Source organism: Macaca nemestrina, chromosome 14, assembly GCF_043159975.1.
Source record: "Macaca nemestrina isolate mMacNem1 chromosome 14, mMacNem.hap1, whole genome shotgun sequence".
In the NCBI taxonomy this organism is placed as follows: Eukaryota; Metazoa; Chordata; class Mammalia; order Primates; family Cercopithecidae; genus Macaca; species Macaca nemestrina.
In genome coordinates this window covers 3,299,075-3,322,397 of record NC_092138.1, presented here as the reverse complement: position 1 = coordinate 3,322,397, position 23,323 = coordinate 3,299,075, and the positions used below count along the sequence as shown (strand labels likewise).

General features: G+C 39.8%; 1 protein-coding gene across 11 annotated transcripts; it reads left to right on the top strand.

Moving 5' to 3' along the window:
• The first annotated feature begins 1,772 nt into the window (after positions 1-1,772).
• Positions 1,773-23,106, top strand: LOC105498907 (zinc finger protein 658). Of its 11 annotated transcripts, none has more exons than XM_071077499.1 (7): positions 1,773-2,123; positions 2,676-2,782; positions 4,206-4,331; positions 4,635-4,850; positions 10,131-10,257; positions 10,539-10,634; positions 19,270-23,106. In XM_071077499.1, the coding sequence occupies exons 4-7, from the start codon at positions 4,653-4,655 to the stop codon at positions 22,203-22,205; spliced, it is 3,357 nt and encodes a 1,118-aa protein (XP_070933600.1). In that variant the 5' UTR covers positions 1,773-2,123; positions 2,676-2,782; positions 4,206-4,331; positions 4,635-4,652; the 3' UTR covers positions 22,206-23,106. The 11 variants fall into 11 exon arrangements, with proteins under 11 accessions (XP_070933600.1, XP_070933599.1, XP_011769594.2 ...); XM_071077498.1 differs by having other exon boundaries at positions 1,777-2,123; positions 4,209-4,331; XM_011771292.3 differs by having other exon boundaries at positions 1,777-2,123; positions 4,792-4,850.
• Positions 23,107-23,323: the final 217 nt, after the last annotated feature.

Here is a 23,323-nt window from a genome sequence, read left to right as displayed (position 1 = left end):
AACATTTACAGAAAACCCATAGCTGACATCATAGTTAAATGCTCAGAAAGAAAATGCCCCAAGATAGTAATCAAGGGAAGGATTTCCTCTCTCACCACACCTATTCAACGTCATACTGAAAGTCCTAGCTAATGGAACAAAACACGAAAATGAAGGCGAAAGCCTACAAATAGGGAAGGAAGAAATAAAACTATCTTTGTTTGCAGATGATATGATCGTCCCTGTAGGAAACCCCAGAGTTGACAGAAAAACATCTGGAACTAAGTGATTATTAGCAAGATTGCAGCATACAAGCTTATTATACAAAAATCAATTACATTCCTATAAGCCAACAATGAAAATTGGAATTTGAAATTTAAAACACACAATTTATATTATCATTAAGACAATGAAATACTTAGGTATAAATCTAACAATATACATGCAAGATCTATATGAGGAAAAGTACAAAATTCAGATGAAAGAAATAAATAACTAAATAAATGGAGAGATATTCCATGTTAATGGATAGGAAAATTCAATATTGTTAAGATGTTAGTTCCTACAAACTTGATCAATAGATTCAACGCAATCTCAATCAAGTTATTTTGTTGACATCAACAAACTGATTCTAAAGTTTATACGGAAATGCAAAAGACCCAGATAGTCAACTCAATATTGAAGAAAAGCAAAGTCAGAAGACTAATGCCTCCTGGCTTCAAAAATCAGTATAAAGCTACAGTGATCAAGGCAGTGTCATATTGGTGAAATAACTGACAAGTATTAATAGATCAATGGAACAAAATAGAGAACCCAGAAAAAGACCCACACAAGTATCAGCAACTGATCTTTGACAAAAGAACAAAGGCAAGACAGTGGAGAAAAGATAGCCTTTTCTACAAATGTTGCTGGCACAATGCAAAATAAAAAAAGCTATGCTCCAACGTTGCTTCCACATTTTCAGATATCTTCATAGTAGTACCCCACTCCTGGTTCCAATTTTCTGTATTAGTCTATTCTCACACTGCTATAAAGAGCTACCTGAGATAGGGTTATTTATGACGAAAAGAGGTTTAATTGTCTCACAGTTCTGCGGGCTTACCAGGAAGCATGACTGGGAGGCCTCAGGAAACTTACAATCATGCCAGAAAGTGAAGGGGAAGCAATCACAGCTTTACCATGGCAGAGCAAGAGAGCGAAGGGAGAAGTGCCATATACTTCTAAACCATCAGATCTTGTGAGAATCCACTATCACGAGAACAGCAAGGGGGAAATCTGCTCCATGATCCAATCACCTCCCATCAGGCCCCTCCTTTAATTTGACATGAGATTTGGGCAGGGACACAAATCCAAACCATATCAGGCAGTGAAACTACTTTTTATGATACCATGATGGTGGATATTACATCATTGCATTGGTGGAAATCCCACTAAAAGACATTATGCATTTGGCAAAACTCAGAACTCAGAACTGTGGAGCAAAAAAACAGACAAAAACAGACTCTCAGAATAGTAGAAAATAGTAAAATGAGCAGCATATGCACGTATTATACAGATTTAACAATTCTTCACTTATTTCTATATCTACTTTCTCTCATTGTTTTGAGAAATTATTTTTAAAGTATTTCAATTAAACTACAAGCATACAATTGCAAACGTTTCCGTACATATCTTTTAAACATAAGAACAATGTCCTACATTGTCTAGCCATTATTCTCAAAGTAATGGTAATTTTCTTTAATAGTTCTAATGTCCTGTTGATAGTCATGTTTCCCCAATTGTTAATGTCTGTTTCAGGTGCTTTTTCTCCAACCAGGATCGTACCAAGAACCACGCTTCGCAGTTTGTGGTCATGCTGACAACCTCCGGGAATTTGGGAAAACTCTGGGCTCCAAAGGTCCCTCCCAGCCGGTCAAAGAAGCAGAAAAAATTATAGTACGTCCTTCGAACGCAGGGGCTTACGGGAAGTGTAGTTTTCAACGTTACGCGCCTGCCGCGTAGCCCTTCGGGAAATGGGGCTTCGGCGCTCGCTCTGCGCATGTGTAAACCCAGCCCCACCTCCCGCCGTCCGACCTCCGGGGCCTGAAAGGGACAAGGTGTCCGAGTCTGTAGGTCTGCGCGGGAGCCGAGGCTGCGCACCTGGGGTGAGAGCGTCGGTGACAGGGCTCCGCGCGGCCCAGGAGCCTGGGGACGGGCGGGCTTGTGTGCGGGGGGCTGCAGCAGGCAGTCTCAGGAGTCCCCAGGATGGCCCTCCCCTCTCCTCCGCGGCCCCGTGCACGGGCCCGGGCTGAGTCCTGTCCGCAGGTGTAGGGCTGCCGGGCCCCGCGGGGTTGCGGGCGCGGGAAGGGCAATGTGCGTGGATAAGGCTGACGGCGAACAGGAGGAGGTTACTTAGTCTGAGAATTAAATAAGTTGTCACCTGTAAAGCATTTTGTCAAGTGTCCGTAATAGTCACTGTGTGAAATGTAAGCTGCTCTCACAATTATGAGACACTTACTCTCATCGTTTGGTATTTCACCTAACCCTCCCAGCGACCCTCCTTGGTATAAACGTGCCGTTTTTAAAAAATGGACGAAAGTTCATGGGGATGGGTACCCCAGAGCACACGCTAGTAGGTGAGAGAGGTGAGATGCAAATGCCGAGAGATGTGACTCCCTATCCTGCTCTTTCTAATATGCTGTCTGCCTGAAACCCAGACTTTCCAGTATCTACCTAAAGCCTTCAGAGCGCTTATGCAGAGCGGCCTGTCACCAGATCTGTGTAGATGATTGTGAAGTGAATGTGGACAGAATCTCACCAAGTGGTAAATACATCCTGCGATTTGTCGGGTCTCTACAGAACCTCTGATTCAGGCTGAGGCTCCTGAATCCTCTTGTACTGTTCCTGCTGTCTCCTCAAAGGCACAGATTGATACTCTAGTGCTGTACTGTCCAGTAGAAAAATAAGGCAAACCACAAATACAATTCATAATTTTTGATTAGGCGCAGTGGCTCATGCCTGTAATCCCAGCACTTTGGGAGGCCTAGGCCGGTGGATCAGTTGACGCCAGGAGTTCGAGACCAGCCTGGCCATCATGGCAAAAACCCATCTCTACAAAAAGACAAAAATTCGCTGGACGTGGTGGTGCACTCCTGTAATCCCAGCTACTCGGGAGGCTGAGGCACGAGGACCGCTTGAACCCGAGGCAGAGGCTGCAGTGAGCCGAGATTGAGCCACTGCACTCCAGCCTGGGTGACAGAGCGAGACTGTCTCAAAAGAGGGGAAAAAAAAAGCTTAGAATTTTTCAGTAGCTACAGTGAAGAGAAGAGGCAGGCAAAGTCAGTTTTACGGCTTTATTTTACTTAACTCATTGCATCCTAAATATTCGACTTGTGGCACTGGCCAAACTTCAGGTGTTCAGTGGTTCTGTGTGGCTGATGGCTGCAGTGCTGGATAGCACATTTCAAGTAAATCTCAAGAGTCAGGTCTAAGGTATTAGGTGAAGGTTTCAATTGAGTTTGTTTCTCAGGCCCAAGTCCCAGCTCCTCTGGAGCAAAGCAGCTCGTGTGAGGCAGTAAAGAGGGAGTCCTAGGGACTACTGCCATAGAAGAACAGCCTATATGACGGAGACCTCTTTTAGAACTTCAAAGAAGAGGCAGAAGATTCTAGAAAGGAGCAAGTCCTGATTGCTTCCCCAGAGGCAGTTCTTGATTCCCTATATAATGTATGCATCAGATTTAGTGATATTGCCACATCCAGAAGCCATCACAGACCGTGTGACTTTGCTGTGGACTAACTTGCAGAAGGCAATTCCCTGGGGTTGAGAGGGATGAGTGACTGTCAAGCTGGGTGGAAAAAGACACTTTACTGGAGGGCTGATTAGGTCATGCTATCCAGGGAAGACGTAATCAGCTGTCCAGATGCCAAACAGCAGCCTATTTTCCTTTCTGCCTTCACTTCTTCCACATTCTGAGTCCCTCTCACACTGTGTTCATCATCACCTGTGGCATTTAGAGTAATACTGATGTTCCCTCTTTCCTGGTAGTAGAGGAAGACTTTCCTATATTGGAAACCCAAAAATATTGGGCCTGAAATTCCTTGCGTAAAACATCCCATCTTGATTTTTTCCGTGGAAGCGCTAATTCTGGGTGTAAAGACAGTAAGAACTTGATTAATAAGTCAGTCTGAGTAGTTCTTTTTTTAAAAAATTAATTTTAAATTTATTTTTTATTTTTTTCTATTTTTAGTAGAGACAGGATTTCGCCACGTTGACCAGGCTGGTCTGGAACTCTTGGCCTCCAGCATTTCACCTCCCAAATTGCTGGGATTACCACGCCCAGCTGAGTAGTTCTTTGACATTAGCTTTAATGAAGGTAAACAGCTTCATCTCTGTACACCTGAACTTGCTTAATCCTTTGTTTTATTTTTACTTTTTTCTTAGTCAAAAGGGAACATAATTGTTAATAAATCAACATAATTATTAGTAAATCAACAAAAAACAGTATTACTTTACTCAGTGAAAATGCAAGTTTAAGCGCATGTAATCCTATCAGAGATGCACGTATTCAGGTGTGGCTGTCTTTGAGTGGTCCCTCCTGTCCCTTTTCAAGAGTGGAAGGGACATTCTGCATTGGGAATCCTTTTTTCCAGCTGAGTGCGATGATATTTTTTTTTAGGCACATGAATAGGACTACATGCTTCTTGATTACAGTGGGATTATGTCGCAGGAAAACCATTATCAAGTCGAACCATCTCATGTCAGGGACCATCTCTGTAGGAACTGTGAGGCAGACCAGGTCTTTCATGACCCCATTGCTCTTTCCTCCTTCCCAGCTGAACCTCCACAGTTCTCTCCACTCTTCCAGGAGCAGCAGAAAATGAACATCTCTCAGGTGAGTTCGGTTTTTAAAAACCAGTTTATTTTACAATAGGTTTTGTAAGGGTTTATGTGTCTTTACATTAACACGGAAAAGTAGAAACAGAAATGGATCAGACACATTCCTAGAAGATGTAGAAATGCAGATTAATAGCAGCGCAAAGTGGCATGTGGATAGATGCAGATCCTTCGATATTACAAATTTACCAAATTAAGCTTCAGATTTATTTCTGAGGTTATTGACAGCCATGGTGGAGTGTCAGACAGACAATACTTAAAGGTTTACATTGATGAGAAAGATAAAGCAAACCGATTTATCATGGAATATAAACATAAAGATAACGAAATGTATTTATTGTTCTTCAAGTAGGTGACTTAGTTAATGAATTGCCAAATGACAGAGTATTACTTCTTCAATAGAAGTAGAAACTGTAATGCTAAATTTGAACACGTTCAGTACTATTTTTCAAAAACTCCAATGAAAGGGTTGAATTTAACATTTTTCTGATGAATCTACTGAATGTCTTTAAAATCACTCTCCATACATATTTTGAATACCCATGATAGGTTGCTCAGCAGATGGTCCAAAATTCTTTTCTCTTTCAGATATTTCCCCACCTAGCATTTAACGTCAACTCTCCATGGGATGGCTTGGTTTTTCTTGCCACTTGCCTGGGCTCTCCAGTATTCCTACCCAGAGTATAATCAAATCCAGTGGTGTGGTCTTTTCCTTTCCTTGCTTGGCTTTTCTGCAGCACTTGCCTCAATGTCTCACTCTGTCCTGGAACGTTTCTGTTAGTGATACTTGCCCCTCGCCGGTCCTTCCCCGGCTGATGTCTTCATGGAGCCACCTTCCTTGTCCTTTCACTTGGCTCAGCCTCAGTTTCTGTCCTTGGCTCTTTAGTCTTCTCTGTTGTCTCCAAATGATTTTGTCTTCCCTTGTTTTTTTCTTTTTTTAAAACTGCTTTTTGAGACTCAGTTCACATATATCACTATGTACCCATTTGAAGTGTAGAATTCAGTGATTTTTTTTTTTAGTATATTCTCAGATAATATGCTAATATCACTGCAGTCAATTTTAGAACATTTTTATTGCCTTAGAAAGAAGGTATGGACACTGTAACTACCACTTCATTCCCTCTGAGCCCCGAACAACCACTAACCTACTCTTCTGTCTCCATAGTTTTGCTGAACCACTCCCTTTTATTATTTCTTTTAGGCAGTCTTGCCTGTGATAAATTCTCTCAGGTTTTGTTTACCTGAGAAAATTACAGTTTCTCCATTTTTCCTGGATATGGAGGTTACTGGTTGACAGTCTTTGTTTCAGCACTTTGAATATGTCATCCCATTGCCCTCTGTGCTCCATAGTTTCTCATTAGAAATCAGCCTGTAATATGATGACTTGTTTCTCTGTTGTGGCTTTCCTGATTCTCTCTTTGTCTTTTTAACATTCAGATTCTCATGTCCAGGTGTGGATTTCTTTTTTTCTTTTTTTCTTTTCTTTTTTTTTTTTTTTGAGACAGTCTTTTGCTGTATCACCCAGGCTGGAGGGCAGTGGCACGATCTCAGCTCACTGTAACCTCTGGTTCAAGCAATTCTTGTGCCTCAGCCTCTGGAGTAGCTGGGATTACAGGCATTCACCACCATGCCTGGCTAATTTTTATATTTTTCATAGAGATGGGGTTTTGCCATGTTGGCCAGGCTGGTCTCGAACTCTTGGCCTCAAGTGATCTGCCTGCCTCAGCCTCCCAAAGTGCTGGGATTATAGGCTGAGACACCACCCCCAGCCAGTGTGGATTTCTTTCTCCAAGTTTATCCTACTTAAAATTTGTGAAGCGTTTTGCGTGTGTAGATTTATCATTTTCATCAGATTTGGGGGTTTCTTGGCCATTATTACTTCCGATATTGTTTTAGACCCTTTCTGTCTCTATTCTGTTAGTCTATTTGGCATATGTTGGTCCTGTCCAACAGTTCATTTCTTGTTATTTTTCTTTCTGTTTCTCACTGCATAATCTCAGTGGGCATGTTGTCCAGTTGGTTGATTCTTCTACCTGTTCAGACCTGCTGTTGAACAGGTTTTTTTTGGTAAAAATGTTTGTTTTAGTTTTGTACTTTTCAACTTTAAAGTTTCTATTTGGTCCCTTTTTATAGTTTCTGTCTATTTATATCCTTTATCTGGTGAGATGTTATTCTAATACTTTCCTTTGGTCCTTACATATCATTTCCTCTAAGTCTTTGACCATTGTCAAATAGTTGATTTAAAGTCGTCATCTAGGCCGGGCACGGTGGCTCACGCCTGTAATCCCAGCACTTTGGGAGGCCGAGGCGGGCGGATCACAAGGTCAGGAGATCGAGACCACGGTGAAACCCCGTCTCTACTAAAAATACAAAAAATTAGCTGGGCGCGGTTGTGGGCGCCTGTAGTCCCAGCTACTTGGGAGGCTGAGGCAGGAGAATGGCGTGAACCCGGGAGGCGGAGCTTGCAGTGAGCCGAGATCGCGCCACTGCACTCCAGCCTGGGCGACAGAGCAAGACTCCGTCTCAAAAAAAAAAAAAAAAAAAAAAAAAAAAAAAAAGTCGTCATCTATTTAAGTCCAGTGCCTGCTTCCTCATGAGCAGTTTCTGTTGATTATACTTTTTTCCTGCATGTGGGTCTTACTTGGTTGTTTCTTTTCTTGTGTTGCATTTTTTTGTTGAAAACTATACATTTTAAATAAAATAAGGTGGCAACTCTAGAAAACATTCTCAATTTGCAGGGGTCGTTGTTGAAATTTGTCTAGTGACTTTTTAATTGATTCAGTAGAGCCTGTGTTTATTGTCATGTGTGGCCGCAGAAGTCTGCAGAAATTTTCTTAAATGCCTGAAACCTTAAGTAAGGCTCTCAGTCTTTGCCAAAGAGCCTCATGAGTGCTGGGGCATTCCTTCAACAGTCATCCAGGCAATTTATAACTCTATGTTAACCTTCACTTCCTGTTTACCCCAAACCTCAGGGTCACCCAGGGTGACAGTTTAGGGCCTTCTCACATCTTTCCAGAGCATAATCACAGCCCTGGGCATATGCTCAGCTCTATACCTGTAGGTGACCTAGAGTCTCTAGAATCTGTAGGAGCTTTTCAAAAGCTTTATGAACATCCCATTCCCCAATTTTTCCTTTCTAAAAAACTTTTCAATTAGGCTGTTATTTATGTCAGGTGTTATCCACTGCCTCAGGTAGCTGCTAAGTTAAACAATTGCCTTTGAATGTTTTTGGCAAATGCCTTCAAGGATAAGGCTTTTCACACTGGGGAACTCTGACTTAATTCAGACAATCAGCCTTGCAAGTCAGTTCTTCCCGGGAACCACAGATTAGGTCAGGTAATGAGGGTTTTCTGGGAATGAGACTTTGGCCAACCTGTGACCCAGTCGGCCTCATCCAGTGGATACCAGGCCGCTGGATTCTCCTGTTGTTTCAGACGTTTCTCAAAGCTAGTGCTAAGTTGGAGTGAGAGGGATGGAAATAGGGCAGGTTGAAATGACACAAGATCATTGTTCTTACTGTGATGCAGCTGTTTTTCTCATACCAATGGTCTGCAGATTGCTGTAAGCCTTTGGTAGCTTCTAGAGTTCTGAAAAAGTTGATTCTGCAGTTTTTGCCAGTTTCTCATTGCTTTTATGGAAGAAGGAATTTTCTTGGATCTTCAGTATCTTCACTGTCATCACTTGCTAATTTGAATTTGAAGTCTTTTTGTTGTGAAAACTTTCTCTTTTCTCAGTTTCTAAGACTCTGTCCCCTCCTGATTCTATTATTTTATTTTATTTTTTTTGAGACGGAGTCATGCTCTGTCGCCCAGGCTGGAGTGCAGTGGCGGGATCTCAGCTCACTGCAAGCTCCGCCTCCCGGGTTCACGCCATTCTCCTGCCTCAGCCTCCCAAGTAGCTGGGACTACAGGCGCCCGCCACTTCGCCCGGCTAGTTTTTTGTATTTTTTAGTAGAGACGGGGTTTCACCGTGTTAGCCAGGATGGTCTCGATCTCCTGACCTCGTGATCCGCCCGTCTCGGCCTCCCAAAGTGCTGGGATTACAGGCTTGAGCCACCGCGCCCGGCCTCTATTATTATTTTTCAGAAAATATCTCTGGCTTTGTGGCCTATACTTTTTCTACTTTGTGGTTCCTCAGATGTTGTTTTTGTTCTTTTCTTTCTTCAATCCCTGTGTGCTCAAGGAGCTGTCTGTCTGTCTCTGCCAGCCTCACTCACCACCTAAATTGCTAGTGACTCCTAAATGCTTATCTTCATCCCCATCTTACCTTCTGTGCTCTAAAATCATGTGTGTCCTGGTTGAAGGAACAGTTCTAGCTACGTATCACCATGAACAGAACTCTCACTGAACCTTCTAACACATTTTTCTTCTTTCCCAAATACCAGTTTTGGCACCACCAAGCAGCTGCTCATTTTGAAATATACATTACATTATTATTTTCCATAAGAGGAACAACTATTGCTCATATGTAACTGAAACTCTGTACCCTTTGACCAATGCCTCCTCATTCCTCACCCCTCACACCCAGCCTCTGGTAACCACCATTCTACTGTCTACGTCTATGAGTTTGAACTTTTTAGATTCCACATGTAAGTGAGATATAATTTGAAATATTTGTCTTTCTGTCAATTAAAAACAAAATTTTTAAAAAGGAACTGCTCATACGGCTAGATTGAATAGCTGTACAAGAAAGTAGTTATTAAATGGGTGTTGCTTCTCTTCTGTGGTTACATCCCTATTCTTAAATCCATTGCTATGACCTCAGTGTAGGAAGTGTTCTCTTATGCTGGTCTCTTTGGTTACAACTATTGTAGCTGTTCTCTGCTCTTCACGTGCTCTAGCCTTGTATATTTGTATACATTTATTTGTACGTAAGTTTGGTCAGGGTATCTCCAGACTTCACATGTATCTGTTCCTTAGCCCCCAGAATCGACAGTGATGATGGCCAGGGAGGGTGTGAATGTCCTAAAGACTACCCCAGATAATCTGCGGAGATGTGGAAGAAGGCAGGAGGTGGTTGGAAGGAAGTTGTTTTACGCTGAATTTTTTTGTCTTAAAAATATCTAGAATTCATAAATATATATAGATAAATTATGGCAAGTTAAAAAATGTTTTAATTGAGTAACATATGTTAAGACAATATTGGGTCTAAAATAAGCCTTTAAACCATTCATTTTAGAGCCTCAAAGTAGTAGCTGTCAAAGATATTTTCTATGTCACCTAATTCTGAACCCTTGAACAAACCGTTGTTACATTTGTTGTGATAAATGTTGTTACAGGCATCAGTGTCATTCCAGGACGTGACTGTGGAATTCACCCAGGAGGAGTGGCAGCACCTGGGCCCTGTTGAGAGGACCCTGTACAGAGACGTGATGCTGGAGAACTACAGCCACCTCATCTCAGTGGGTGAGCATAGCTTACCATGGGTCTGTCTTGAGAATATATGTTCCCTTTTTAAAAAGTATCAAAACACATGGACCCTTTATGGAGATTAAAGGGCTTTGGATTAAAAGGTCTGAAGTAGTTGAAACCTTTACAGAAACAAAAGCAACATGTCATTACTTTCCCATTAAAAACTTCAAATGAACACCCTGTTGATGCTTTGCTGCCATATCTTTTTTCCCCTTGTGGTAACCCAAAAGCCCGTGAATCTGGTCCATGTATACCCTCAATTATTTTGTTTATAGGATATTGCATTACCAAACCCAAGGTGATCTCCAGGTTGGAGCAAGGAGAAGAGCCATGGTCCTTAGAAGATGAATTCCTGAACCAGAAGCACCAAGGTGAGTGGGCCTTAGCAGAAGGAGCCCCCTGGGGGTAGTTAGACTTTAGAGGGAGAGCACCTTTGAAAGTTCTTTTTTAACAGCTTTACTGAGATATAATTCACATTCCTACAATTCACTCCTTTAAAGTGTACGGGTCAGTGACTTCAAGCAACCACAGATCCAAACTATTCAGGGAAGAAATATTGCACTTTCATTTAACATGTATAGACATTTTTTTCCTGTCAGGGTTCCCTGAACAATACAGTATAACAACTATTTACATTATATTAGGTAGCATAATTAATATGGTGATGATTTAAAGTATACAAGAGGATGTGTATAGGTTATATGCAAATGCTATGCCATTTTGTATCAAGGATTTGGGCATTTATGGATTTTGGTATTCAAGAGAATCCTGGAACCAACTCCCCAGGGGATGACTGTATATGTAAACATCACCACAGTTAATTTTCATCACCTCAAAGAAACCTGTACCCTTTAGTTACCACTCTCCTGTCCCCCCTGCCCTCTGCAGCCCTAGGTAACCACCAGTCTACTTCTGTCTCTATAGATCTGCCTATTTTGGACATTTTATATAAATGGAATCATATATAATATGTGGTCTTTTGCGATTGGTTTATTTTGCCTAGCATAATGTTTACGAGTGCTGTTATAGAATGCATATTTCATTCTTTTTATGGCCAAATAATGTTCCATTGTATGGAGATACCACCTGTCTGTCCATTCATCAGTCAGTAGGTATTTGGGATTCCACCTACAAATAATGCTAATATAAACATTTATTTACAAGTTTCTGCATGGACAATTGCTTTTATTTCTCTCATGTGCATTCCTAGGTGTGAAACTGCTGGGTCATTTGGTATCCGTGTCTTTATCTGTTTGAGGAACCACCAGACTGTTTTCTAAATGCACCTTTTTCCGTCCCTAACAACAGCATGTGGGGGTTCTGATTTCTCCACATCCTCACCAATACTTATTATTTGACTTTTTGATTTGAGCCACCCCAGTGGATGCGAAGTGATATCTCACTGTGGTTTTGATGTACATTTCTGTATTAGTCAGCTAGGGCTATCATAATAAAATACCATAGGCTGGGTAGCTTAAACAACAGAAATTCTTGTGATTCTGGAGGCTGGAAGTCCAAGCTGAAAGTGCTAATAAGTTGGTTTCTGGTGACGCGTCTCTTCCTGGCTTGAAGACAGCCACTTTCTTGCTGTATTTTCATGTGGCCTTTACAGTGGGAGCACATACAGTGGGGAGAGAGAAAATACTCTGGTGTTTCTTCCTCTTCTCATAAAGATATCAGTACTACTGGATTAGGGTGCTTCCCTATGACCTCATTTTTACCCTTTCTGCCTCCTTGAAGGCCTTGTCTGCAAATACAGTTACACTGGGGGTTAGGGCTTCAAGATAAGAATTTGGGAGGGGCACAAATAAGTCTATAACAATTTCCCTGGTCACTAATGATATCAGGCATCTTTTTATATGCCTATTAGCTTTTGTACTAATAAATGATTCCAGGAATCTTAAAAAACTATAGTTTTCAATGTCATTTTTAGAACAGAAAAATAAAATCATCTTAATTATTAGAAGTGAAGCACAATTAAGGTTTCTGTTTGAAGTCATACCAACAAATAGCATCACATAAAGATGGACATCATTTAGATCAAGCATGTTGCCGAGTCACTAAATGTAAATTATTGGATCCCATTGATTGTCTAAAAAGGATATCCCTAAATAAGTAACATAGAAAGATCATTATAAAACATCGGTAAAGTTGTCGAGTCAATAAAGATAAAATAATGTAGGTTTCATGTTCTGTATCATTCAGATTTGAATTCAGGCAACAAATTCATTAAAGTAGGAAGAGCTCTCGTTCAAGAGCACAGGGAAATGAAAACCTCTAAGGATTTGAATAACTGCACCAAATAATATAATATCAATGTTTCCAAAACATAAAATAATGGAGTTCTAAGAACTTAAAACTCATTAGAATTAGGACATCATAATATGTCTTATCTGATTAAACAGTAGGTACAATGGACAACAAGTAAATAAGCCTAGAGAGGGCATAAATTACATTTGTATTAAAGTGAACCATACATTTGTGTATATGTATGCTAATGCAAAAAACCAAACTTTAATGTTTAATGGAATAATGATAAAATAGAGTATACTATTAGTCTAAAGAGAAGACCTCAATAAATCCAACAAATTCGAATAAACACAAACAGCATTCTCTGAACCTAGTTTGCTAAATCTAGAAATTGATAATAAAATGAAAAAAATCCACTTGAAAAAATTTAAAGTATCTTTTTTAAACAATATGCAAAAAAGTGTAACGCAATTTTGGATTTGATTTCTGTAATGAAATAATTGTAGCTGCAAGTTAGAAACCATCAGATATAGCTAAAGTAGTGGACAGAAGGAAGGTCGTAGTCTCATTAATAAATTAAGCAAGAACAGCATCAAAAATACAGTAATGAAAGCAGAATTTAAAAGTAAAATTAGAAATTAATTGGCTAACACAATGAAACCCTATCTCTACTAAAAATAAAAAAAATTAGCCGGGCATGGTGGCGGGCGCTTGCAGTCCCAGCTACCCGGGAGGTTGAGGCAGGAGAATGGCATGAACCTGGGAGGCAGAGCATGCAGTGAGCCAAGATCATGTCACTGCACTCCAACCTGGGTGACAGAGCGAGACGCCAACTCAAAAAAGAAAAAAAAAATTAGAAATAAATGGAAAACAGAAATGGAATATTTCTTACAATAAAAATAAAATGAATTAAACTTTAGCTAACCCTATCAAAGATAAAACAGAGGAAACACCTATATAATAAATTCAAGGGGGGATACATTTGTAAAGATGTAATGCTATACCAAACACAATCCCATTCATAAAGACAGTGATACAGGAGGATTTGCCGCTCTACCAGATATTGAGGCTTTATGTAAAACTCTGTGTAGCTAAGTAGCACGGAGTTGGGGGGTGGAATGGTTTAGTAAATTAGTGAAACAGAGTAGAAAGTTCAAGAAAAAACATGCACTTGATAGACAGTGGTCTTAGATAGATGACATTGGAGAAAAATGGGGAAAGGATCTTGAGGTATCCATATAGATCAAAACAAAAAAATCAAATTCAGTTGGCTTAAGACCTAATTATCAAAGCAAAAGTAGAAATATTCTAGAAGATCATGTAGAATAGGTTAATGACTCTTCTTAGGGAAGGATTTAATAAAATACAGAATGCATTACCAGGGGAAGGATGGAGTAAATGTATTCCTTTCTGCCCACTAAGTGCACCTGAATATATGTATGTATTATATAGGCATGCCTCAGAGATACTGCAGTTTCCGTTCCAGACCACTACAATGAAGCAGATTTCACAATAAAGCAAGTTACAATTTTTGTTTTCCTAGGGCTTATGAAAGTTATGTTTACACTATACTTTAGTCTTGCAGATGTGCAATAACATGTCTAAAAAACAGCATGCATGCCTTATTTAAAATATTTGATTGCTAAAAACTGCTGAGTCAGACACAAAGTGAGCACTGGCTGTTGGAAAAATGGCACCAACAGACTTGCCCAACTCAGGGTTGCCACAAACCTTCAGTTTGTAAAAAATGCACTATCTAGCCAGGCACAGTGGCTCACACTTGTAATCTCAGAACTTTGGGAGGCCGAGGCAGGCAGATCACTTGAGACCAGGAGTTTTGAGACCAGCCTAGCCAACATGGCAAAACCCTGTCTCTACCAAAAATACAAAAAAATTAGCCGCTCATGGTGGCTTGCGCCTGTAATCCCAGCTATTTGAGAGGCTGAGGCATGAGAATTGCTCAAACCTGGGAGGTGGAGATAATGGTGAGCCGAGATCTCACTACTGAAGGGTGGAAAGAAGAATGCAGATGCACTAGGGGTCTTGGCACCTGACAAAATACAAGGTGGTTATAGTGTCATCAGAGTCTTCGGGAGGCCCTTGATCTTTCACCCATGTCCAGGGTTAATGTAGAAGCCTTGGCCGGGTGCGGTGACTCACGCCTGTAATCCCAGCACTTTGGGAGGCTGAGGCAGGCGGATCATCTAAGGTCAGAAGTTCGAGACCAGCCTGACCAACATTGTGAAACCCCGTCTCTACTAAAAGTACAGAAATTAACCAGGCATGGTGGCGGGCACCTGTAATCCCAACTACTCAGGAGGCTGAGGCAGGAGAATCGCTTGAACCTGGGAGGCAGAGGTTGCAGTGAGCCGAGATTGTGCCATTGCACTCCAGCCTGGGGGACAAGAGCGAGACTCTGTCTTAAAAAGAAAAGAAAAAAAAAAGTAGAAGGCTCCTCTTCCACCCCCAGGGCATCAGATCAGTCGGGAACCGGACTTGCATCCCCACGAGGCAGGCAGTGATGCTGCATCTCACTCCTGCTAGTATAACTTCAGAGGAGGCTCACTAAAACTGAATATTAATTTTGATAAAGTCCAACTTACTTTCTTTTACAGAACCTGCTTTTGTTGTTCTGTCTAGAAACTTTGAAACTCAAAGTAACAGATTTAGGAATCCTATTTTCTTCTAGAAATTTTACAGCTTCAGTTTTTACACTGAGTTGATAATCCATTTTGTGTTAAATTCTATATAAAGCATGAGTTATGTGTCAAGTTTAATGTTTTTGGAACAGGGAGTCCAGTTATTCCAGCATGACTTTTTGAAAAGATTTGTTACTTCTCCACTGAACAGCATTTCCACCTTTCTTAGAAAACAGATGGCTGTGTATTTGTGGGTCTATTTTTGTCGTTTCTATTCCTTTTCATTCATCTACATGTCTTTCCTTATGCCAATACAACATTAACTTGATTACTCTAGCTTATTAAGTTTTGAAGTCAAGTACTTCTCCAGGTTTCATCTTCTGTATACATTTTTAAATGAGGTTCATGATCTTTACAAAGGAAACATGTTGGCATTTAAACTGGGGTGGCGTTGAATCTGTAGAGCAAGTTAAAGAGAATTGACAACAATGTACAGTCTTCCAGTCCATACACAAAATATCCCTACTGATTTATTTAGTATTTCTTTGATTTCTTTCATCAGTGTCTTTTAGTTTTTAGAATACAGATAATGAGGCTTTTTAAATTTTTGTTTTTAATTTTGTTTTGGTGCTGTGGTAAATATTGTTTCTCTGATTTAAAATTCCAATTCGTCATTGTGTGTTTGTAAGCATAGATTTGTATATTGGCCCTTGCTAAAAACACTTATTAGTTCAAGGAGCTTTTTAGATTTTTAATTATTTTCTGTGTAAATTTACTCTGTATCTTTGTGTTTTTATTCTTGGCTTTTTGCACTGGTCAGTCCTTCCAGTGCAATCTTGTGTAAAGGTACTGGTAGTGGGCATCCTTGTTTTTTTCCTGATCTTAGAGGGAAAACATTCAATCTGTCTTGAGTATAATGTTAGTTATAGGCTTTTTATAGATTACTTTTATTAAATTAATAAAAGGATTTTGAATTTTGTTAAAATTTTTGGCATTGATGTATTGTGTGATTTTAGTTCTTCAGACTACTGATGGGAGATTACATTGACCTAAAATGTAGCATAAAAACTATAGTTTTTATAGTATTACAGTATAGTAACTATTTGGCATTTTTGAGGTAAATTTCACTGATGTATTATCTGTGTTTATATATTTCTGTATACTTTTTGGGACATTTTTGCATTTATGTTATGGGAGATACTGGTTTGAAGGTTTCTTTTCTTGAATAGTATTTGCCTAATCTTGCTATGAGGATGAGGCAGGCCTTATAAAATGATTTGGGAAATATTCCATCTTTTATTTTCTAGAAGACATTGTGTAGGATTGGTATTATTTCTTCCTTGGATGTTTGGTAGAATTCACTAGTTAAAACCATTTGGTCCAGAAGTTATTTGGAACTGCACATACACACACGCAGACATACACACACACACACACACACACACACACACACACACACATTTAGAGGAAGATTTAATTACATTCTTAAGCCTTATTTACATATGCAAACATAGTTAAAACTTGAGTAAATTACACATTCAGTTAACATATCCTCCATTATACTGAATTAAGTTAATATGTTATGTTGTCATAAATATCCTTTTCACTGACAGCTCCTTTAGAAATAAATGTCTTTTAGATGATTCTGCCATTATGTTTTAACATTTGACATAGAATATGTTCTCTGTGGTTATAGTACACATTGACGTACCCCTTCTTTCCACTTAGATTGTCCAAATAAAGGTAGTTTGCTTTTATAGTTAGAAAAAGAAAGAGAGAGATTAGAATGCTCTTACAAAACGATGTCAGAGCTAGCTACTTCACTTTTCACCATGTAAAGCTATAACAAGAAGTGAATAGTCTGTAATCCAGAAGAGGTCTTCACAAGAACACAGTCATGTTGGCACCCTAATCTCGGACTTCCAGTCTCCTGAACTGAGAAAAACAAATGTTTATTCTTTAAGCCATTTAATCTATTGTAATTTGTCATAGTAGCCCAAACTAAGACAGAGTTATTGTTAATGTTGTTTTATGATCTCGTGAATGTCTGTTAGTAGTTAGTCCTCTCTTGCATTTTTGGTATTGATAATTTGTGTCTTCTCTTTTTTTCTCTCTGATGGTTTTTATCATTAAAAAAACTTTTTAAATAATTAAGCTTTTGGTTTGACTTTTTTTCATCCTTCTACTTTCTTTCAATTTAATGTCCTCTCTTTGTCTAGTTTCTTAAAGGGAAAACAAGCATCTGACTGGAGATCTTTCTTTTCAAATATAATTTTTTTTTTTTTGAGACAGAGTCTCGCTCTGTCGCCCAGGCTGGAGAGCCGTGGCGCAATCTCGGCTTACTGCAAGCTCCACCTCCTGAGTTCAAGCAATTCTCCTGCCTCAGCCTCCCAGGTAGCTGGGATTACAGTTGTGCACCGCCATGCCCGGCTAATTTTTAATTAGAGACGGGGTTTCACCAGGTTGGTCAGGCTGGTCTCAAACTCCTGACCTTGTGATCCACCCGCCTTGGCCTCTCAAAGTGCTGGGATTACAGGTGTGAGCCACCGCACCTGGCCAAAATTTAAGCCCTAAATTTCTCTCTGTGTACTGCCTTAGCTGTATCCACAAATTTCTGTATTCTTGTGTTGTTTTGTTTTCATTCACTTCAAAATACCTCATTTGAGAATTCTTTCACCCATGAGTTAATTAGGAATATTTAACTTACAATCGATTTCTGGTATAATTTCTCTGTGACTCCAGATCATTCTCCGTATAATTTATTTCATATATATTTGTGAAAGTTTGTCTTACAGTCTAGAATGTAGTCTGTTTTGATGATTGTTCCATGTGCATTTGAGAAGAATGTGAATCCAGCTGTTGAATGCATTATGTCTTCAGGTTTCAAGCCATGGTTATTGCAAGTGCTACTTTATCTTTCTCTTCTGCTTGAGTTTTGGGCCTACTGTGTATTCCTGCCTCTGCTCTTCTGTGCTGCTTTTTTTCTTCTTTCCTTCCCGTAGCTGCTATGAGTTCCTGTCAGTGCCCTGAAACAACTTATTATATTCTTGCCCTTGCAGATCAAGACATTTGTTCCATAAATTAAATAATAAGTTGGTTCTAGACAGAATTTTGGTAGTGGCTGCTGTGACCATCTCCTGGCATATCCCAAGAATGGAACTTTCTCAGGATTCTTGATGGCTCATGGAGGGAAACATACAAGAGCATGCAGATCCTCTGTATCTATGGCAGGGGAAAATTAGCTCCCTGCCTCAGACTCCATGGAACCACAGGAGTGTATCATTTTGGTTTGGCCTGTGCATGAGAAAACATCAAAAGTGTTTCCTGTTCTGTGAGACCACCATTGTCTCAGACCTCTGACTGGAAGGAGCAGGCTTTTCTTTGTGCTCTTTTTGTCTGTGCCTGTCGGTGCAGAATTGTAGGTTTCTTCAGCACCCAGTCAAAGATACAGAATAGCCTTGGAATTCTCCACTGTGTCATTTCTGAAGTCCTGAAGTTCACTTTCTTTCCATTTTGTAGTCTTTGTTTATATTTGTTAATTTTTTGTTTTGTTTTGTTTTTTGTCTAGGGATTTTTAATTGTAAGAGGGAAGATGTGGGAGGAAAGGGGCTACTCCACCTTGACTGGCCCCGGAAATAATTCCTGTTTTATAAACAGCATGCATGAGGAGAGAATCTGTCTGTGTGCATGAATTATTTAATCTTTGGAAACATAATCTTTAATAAAATACATAACAAAACACGGGCTGGGCACAGTGGCTCATGCCTGTAATCCCAGCACTTTGGGAGGTCAAGGCAGGAGGATCACTTGAGCTCAGGAGTTTAAGATCAGCCTGGGCAACATAGCAAGACCCTGTCTCTACTAAATATAAAAAAATTAACAGGGCATGGTGGCATACCCCTGTTGTCCCACCTAGTAGGGAGGCTGAAGTGGGAGGATCACTTGAGCCTAGGAGTACAAGGATGCAGTGAGCTATGATCACGCCACTGCACTCCAGCCTGTGTGACAGAGCAATACCCTATCTCAAAAACCAAAATCAAAATCAAGACATGAGTATAAGTTCTTCTCCATCACAAATGTAAGATTTATAGTATATTTTAAATTTTTCTCATTTTAGGATATTTTAAAGTTGATCACATCAAAGGGATCTGGGAAAAACAAGAAAAACCTCTGTGGCAAGAAATATTCATCAGTGATGCTGACAAAACATTAAGTAAAGAACGAGAGAAAGTTTTAGAAAAACCATCTAATCTGGAAATAGCTCCAGAGTTTTCAGAAAAACTACCCTGTAAATGTGACTCACATAGAATTAATTTGCCAATTGCTTCTGAATTAATTATAAGTGAAAGAAAATATTCAAGAAAGAAGGCTGAATACATGAATGTGTGTGAGAAATTGCAGCTTGATATTAATCATGAGAAAGCTCATCCTGGACAGAAATCTTATGAACATGGTAAAAATGCGAAAGCTTATAAGAAAGATCAGCATTGGAAATTTCAAACTTTGGAGGAATCTTTTGAATGTGATGGATCTGGACAAGGTTTACATGATAAGACAATTTGTATTACACCTGAGAGTTTTCCAACAGTAGAAAAGTCCTGTAAGGATGATGAATTTAGAAAAAACTTTGATAAAACCACTTTATTTAACGACATGAGAACTGACACAAGGGGGAAATGCTCTGATCTTAATGAATATGGGACATCCTGTGACAAAACCACCACTGTTGAATACAATAAAGTTCACATGGCTATGACACATTATGAGTGTAATGAAAGGGGGATTAATTTCAGTAGGAAGTCACCCCTCACTCAGTCTCAGAGAACTATTACAGGACGGAGTGCTTTTGAAAGCAATAAATGTGAAGAAAATTTTAGGCAGAGCTCAGCCCATATAGTACATCAGAAAACACAAACTGGAGATAAATTTGGTGACTATAATGAATGTACAAATGCCCTCTACCAGAAATTAGACTTTACAGCACATCAGAGAATTAACACAGAAGATAAATTCTACCTTTCTGATGAACATGGGAAATGCAGAAAATCCTTTTACCAGAAGGGGCACCTCATTCAGCATCAGAGGCCCCACTCAGGAGAGAAACCTTACCAATATGAAGAATGTGCGAAATCCTTTTGTTCAAGTTCACATCCTATTCAGCATCCTGGAACTTACGTGGGATTCAAACTTTATGAATGTAATGAATGTGGGAAAGCTTTCTGTCAGAATTCAAACCTCAGTAAACATCTGAGAATTCACACAAAAGAGAAACCTTGTGATAACAATGGCTGTGGGAGATCTTACAAGTTACCCCTCACAGGACACCAGAAAACAGATGCAGAGATGAAACTCTGTGATGGCAGTGAATATGGGAAGACATCACATCTCAAAGGACATCAGAGAATTCTCATGGGGGAGAAACCCTATGAATGTATTGAATGTGGGAAAACTTTCTCCAAGACATCACATCTCAGAGCACATCAGAGAATTCACACAGGTGAAAAACCCTATGAATGTGTTGAATGTGAGAAAACTTTCTCTCACAAGACACACCTGAGTGTACATCAGAGAGTTCATACGGGGGAGAAACCCTATGAATGTAATGACTGTGGGAAATCTTTTACCTATAACTCAGCCCTGAGAGCACATCAAAGAATTCACACTGGCGAGAAGCCCTATGAATGCAGTGACTGTGAGAAAACTTTTGCCCATAATTCAGCCCTCAGAGCACATCATAGAATTCACACGGGGGAGAAACCTTATGAATGTAATGAATGTGGAAGGTCTTTTGCCCATATTTCTGTTCTCAAGGCACATCAAAGAATTCACACAGGGGAGAAACCCTATGAATGTAATGAATGTGGGAGATCTTTCACCTACAATTCAGCCCTGAGAGCACATCAGAGAATTCACACAGGTAGAAAACCCTATGAATGTAGTGACTGTGAGAAAACTTTTGCCCATAATTCAGCCCTCAAAATACATCAGAGAATTCACACAGGGGAGAAACCCTATGAATGTAATGAATGTGAGAAAACGTTTGCCCATAATTCAGCCCTTAGAGCGCATCAGAATATCCATACGGGGGAGAAACTCTATGAGTGTAATGAATGTGGAAAAACTTTTTTCCAGAAGACACGCCTCAGTACACATCGGAGGATTCACACAGGGGAGAAACCCTATGAATGTAGCAAGTGTGGAAAAACTTTCTCCCAGAAATCATACCTCAGTGGACATGAGAGAATTCACACAGGGGAAAAACCCTATGAATGTAACATATGTGGGAAAACTTTTGTCTATAAGGCAGCCCTCATAGTGCATCAAAGAATTCACACAGGGGAGAAACCCTATGAATGTAACGAATGTGGGAAAACTTTCTCCCAAAGAACGCACCTCTGTGCACATCAGAGAATTCATACTGGGGAGAAGCCCTATGAGTGTAATGAATGTGGGAAAACGTTTGCTGATAATTCAGCCCTCAGGGCACATCACAGAATTCACACAGGGGAGAAACCCTATGAATGTAATGAATGTGGGAAGACTTTCTCCAAGACATCACATCTCAGAGCACATCTTAGAACTCGCTCAGGGGAGAAACCCTATGAATGTAATGAATGTGGGAAAACCTTCTCTGAGAAGTCATATGTTAGTGCCCATCAGAGAGTTCACACAGGGGAGAAACCCTATGAATGTAATGTATGTGGGAAGCCATTTGCCCATAATTCAACCCTCAGAGTACATCAAAGAATTCACACAGGGGAGAAATCCTATGAATGTAATGATTGTGGGAAAACGTTCTCTCAGAAATCACACCTTAGTGCACACCAGAGAATTCACACAGGGGAGAAACCTTATGAATGTAATGAATGCGGGAAAGCTTTTGCCCAAAATTCAACTCTGAGAGTACACCAGAGAATTCACACAGGGGAGAAACCCTATGAATGTGATGAATGTGGGAAAACTTTTGTCCGTAAGGCAGCTCTCAGAGTACATCACACCAGAATGCATACCAGAGAGAAAACCCTAGCATGTAATGGATTTGGGAAGTCCTGAAGGAATGCATCCCTTACTACACGTAGTGCAGAAACTCATGTCACATAGGCTGGAAACTTGTTTCCCTTAGCCATTTCCTTTTCCATTAGGCTCATAGCTTGTCAAAAAATGCCATTCATCCAGGTAGGACTGACCATGGAATGTGGTGCTAATGATATATATCACACTTAACCTTGGCTGTTAAAAAAAAAATACCCCACAGTCTTTCTGGTGCATAAGATGGATTGGAGGTTATTTCTGCAGCAAACACGGGTCCTGTGTGTTGAAAACCATAGAGCACAAGGTCAAGGAAGCTAGAGTCTGAAAAGCTGGAACAGAATTCACTTCCGGGTCTGCATGAGGGTTTTGTTTTTGTTGCTTTAAAGCAAGAATTAAGTTTATAGTCTGTTAAGCTCTTACAAGTTTGACTTATGAGTTAAATGCACATAGTTTAACCTAAACTTTCTGTTAGAGTGAGATGAAACCCTATGAGTATAATCAGTTTTAGAAAAACTAATCAGTTTATTGTGCATCAGAGACTTCCCATGAAGAAGAAAACTTGTCAACATCCAGGATGATCAGGAGCCTTCATTAAAAATCAGAAAATTTAAGGAAAAACACAGAAGCCTTCACAAAGTGAATTGCATTAAACATCAAATAATTATAATAAAATTTCATATTTTGAATAAATGACATTTTTCCTAGGTAATTTTTTCTGAGGAAATGTCAGTTTTAGAATTGGAGATAAAATATTCACCTAGAACTGACATAACAAAACTTCTGTTTTGTAGTATCAAAAATTTTATAGAACATACATAAAAAAAGATTTGCCTATAGACAAACTCACTGTAGAATGTGAAGTTAAACATGGAATAATTTGAATTCTGTGGAGAGTATGAATAAATGTGAATAGTCTGAGCTATGTGGAACATCTCTGAGTCTGTATATAAACACCATAACTCACTGGTGAGTTCTAGTGGGCGTGAACAAACCTGCCCTGGGCATGTCCACTTCCTTTTCTGAGTGACTCTGTCCTCTGTTGGCTTCCCTCAACTTGATGCTGTTAGATTTTGGCCTGCCTGCTATGTCCGGATATTAATTAGTCTTGTCCTAAAACTAGTCTTGCCTGGTTTTTCTAG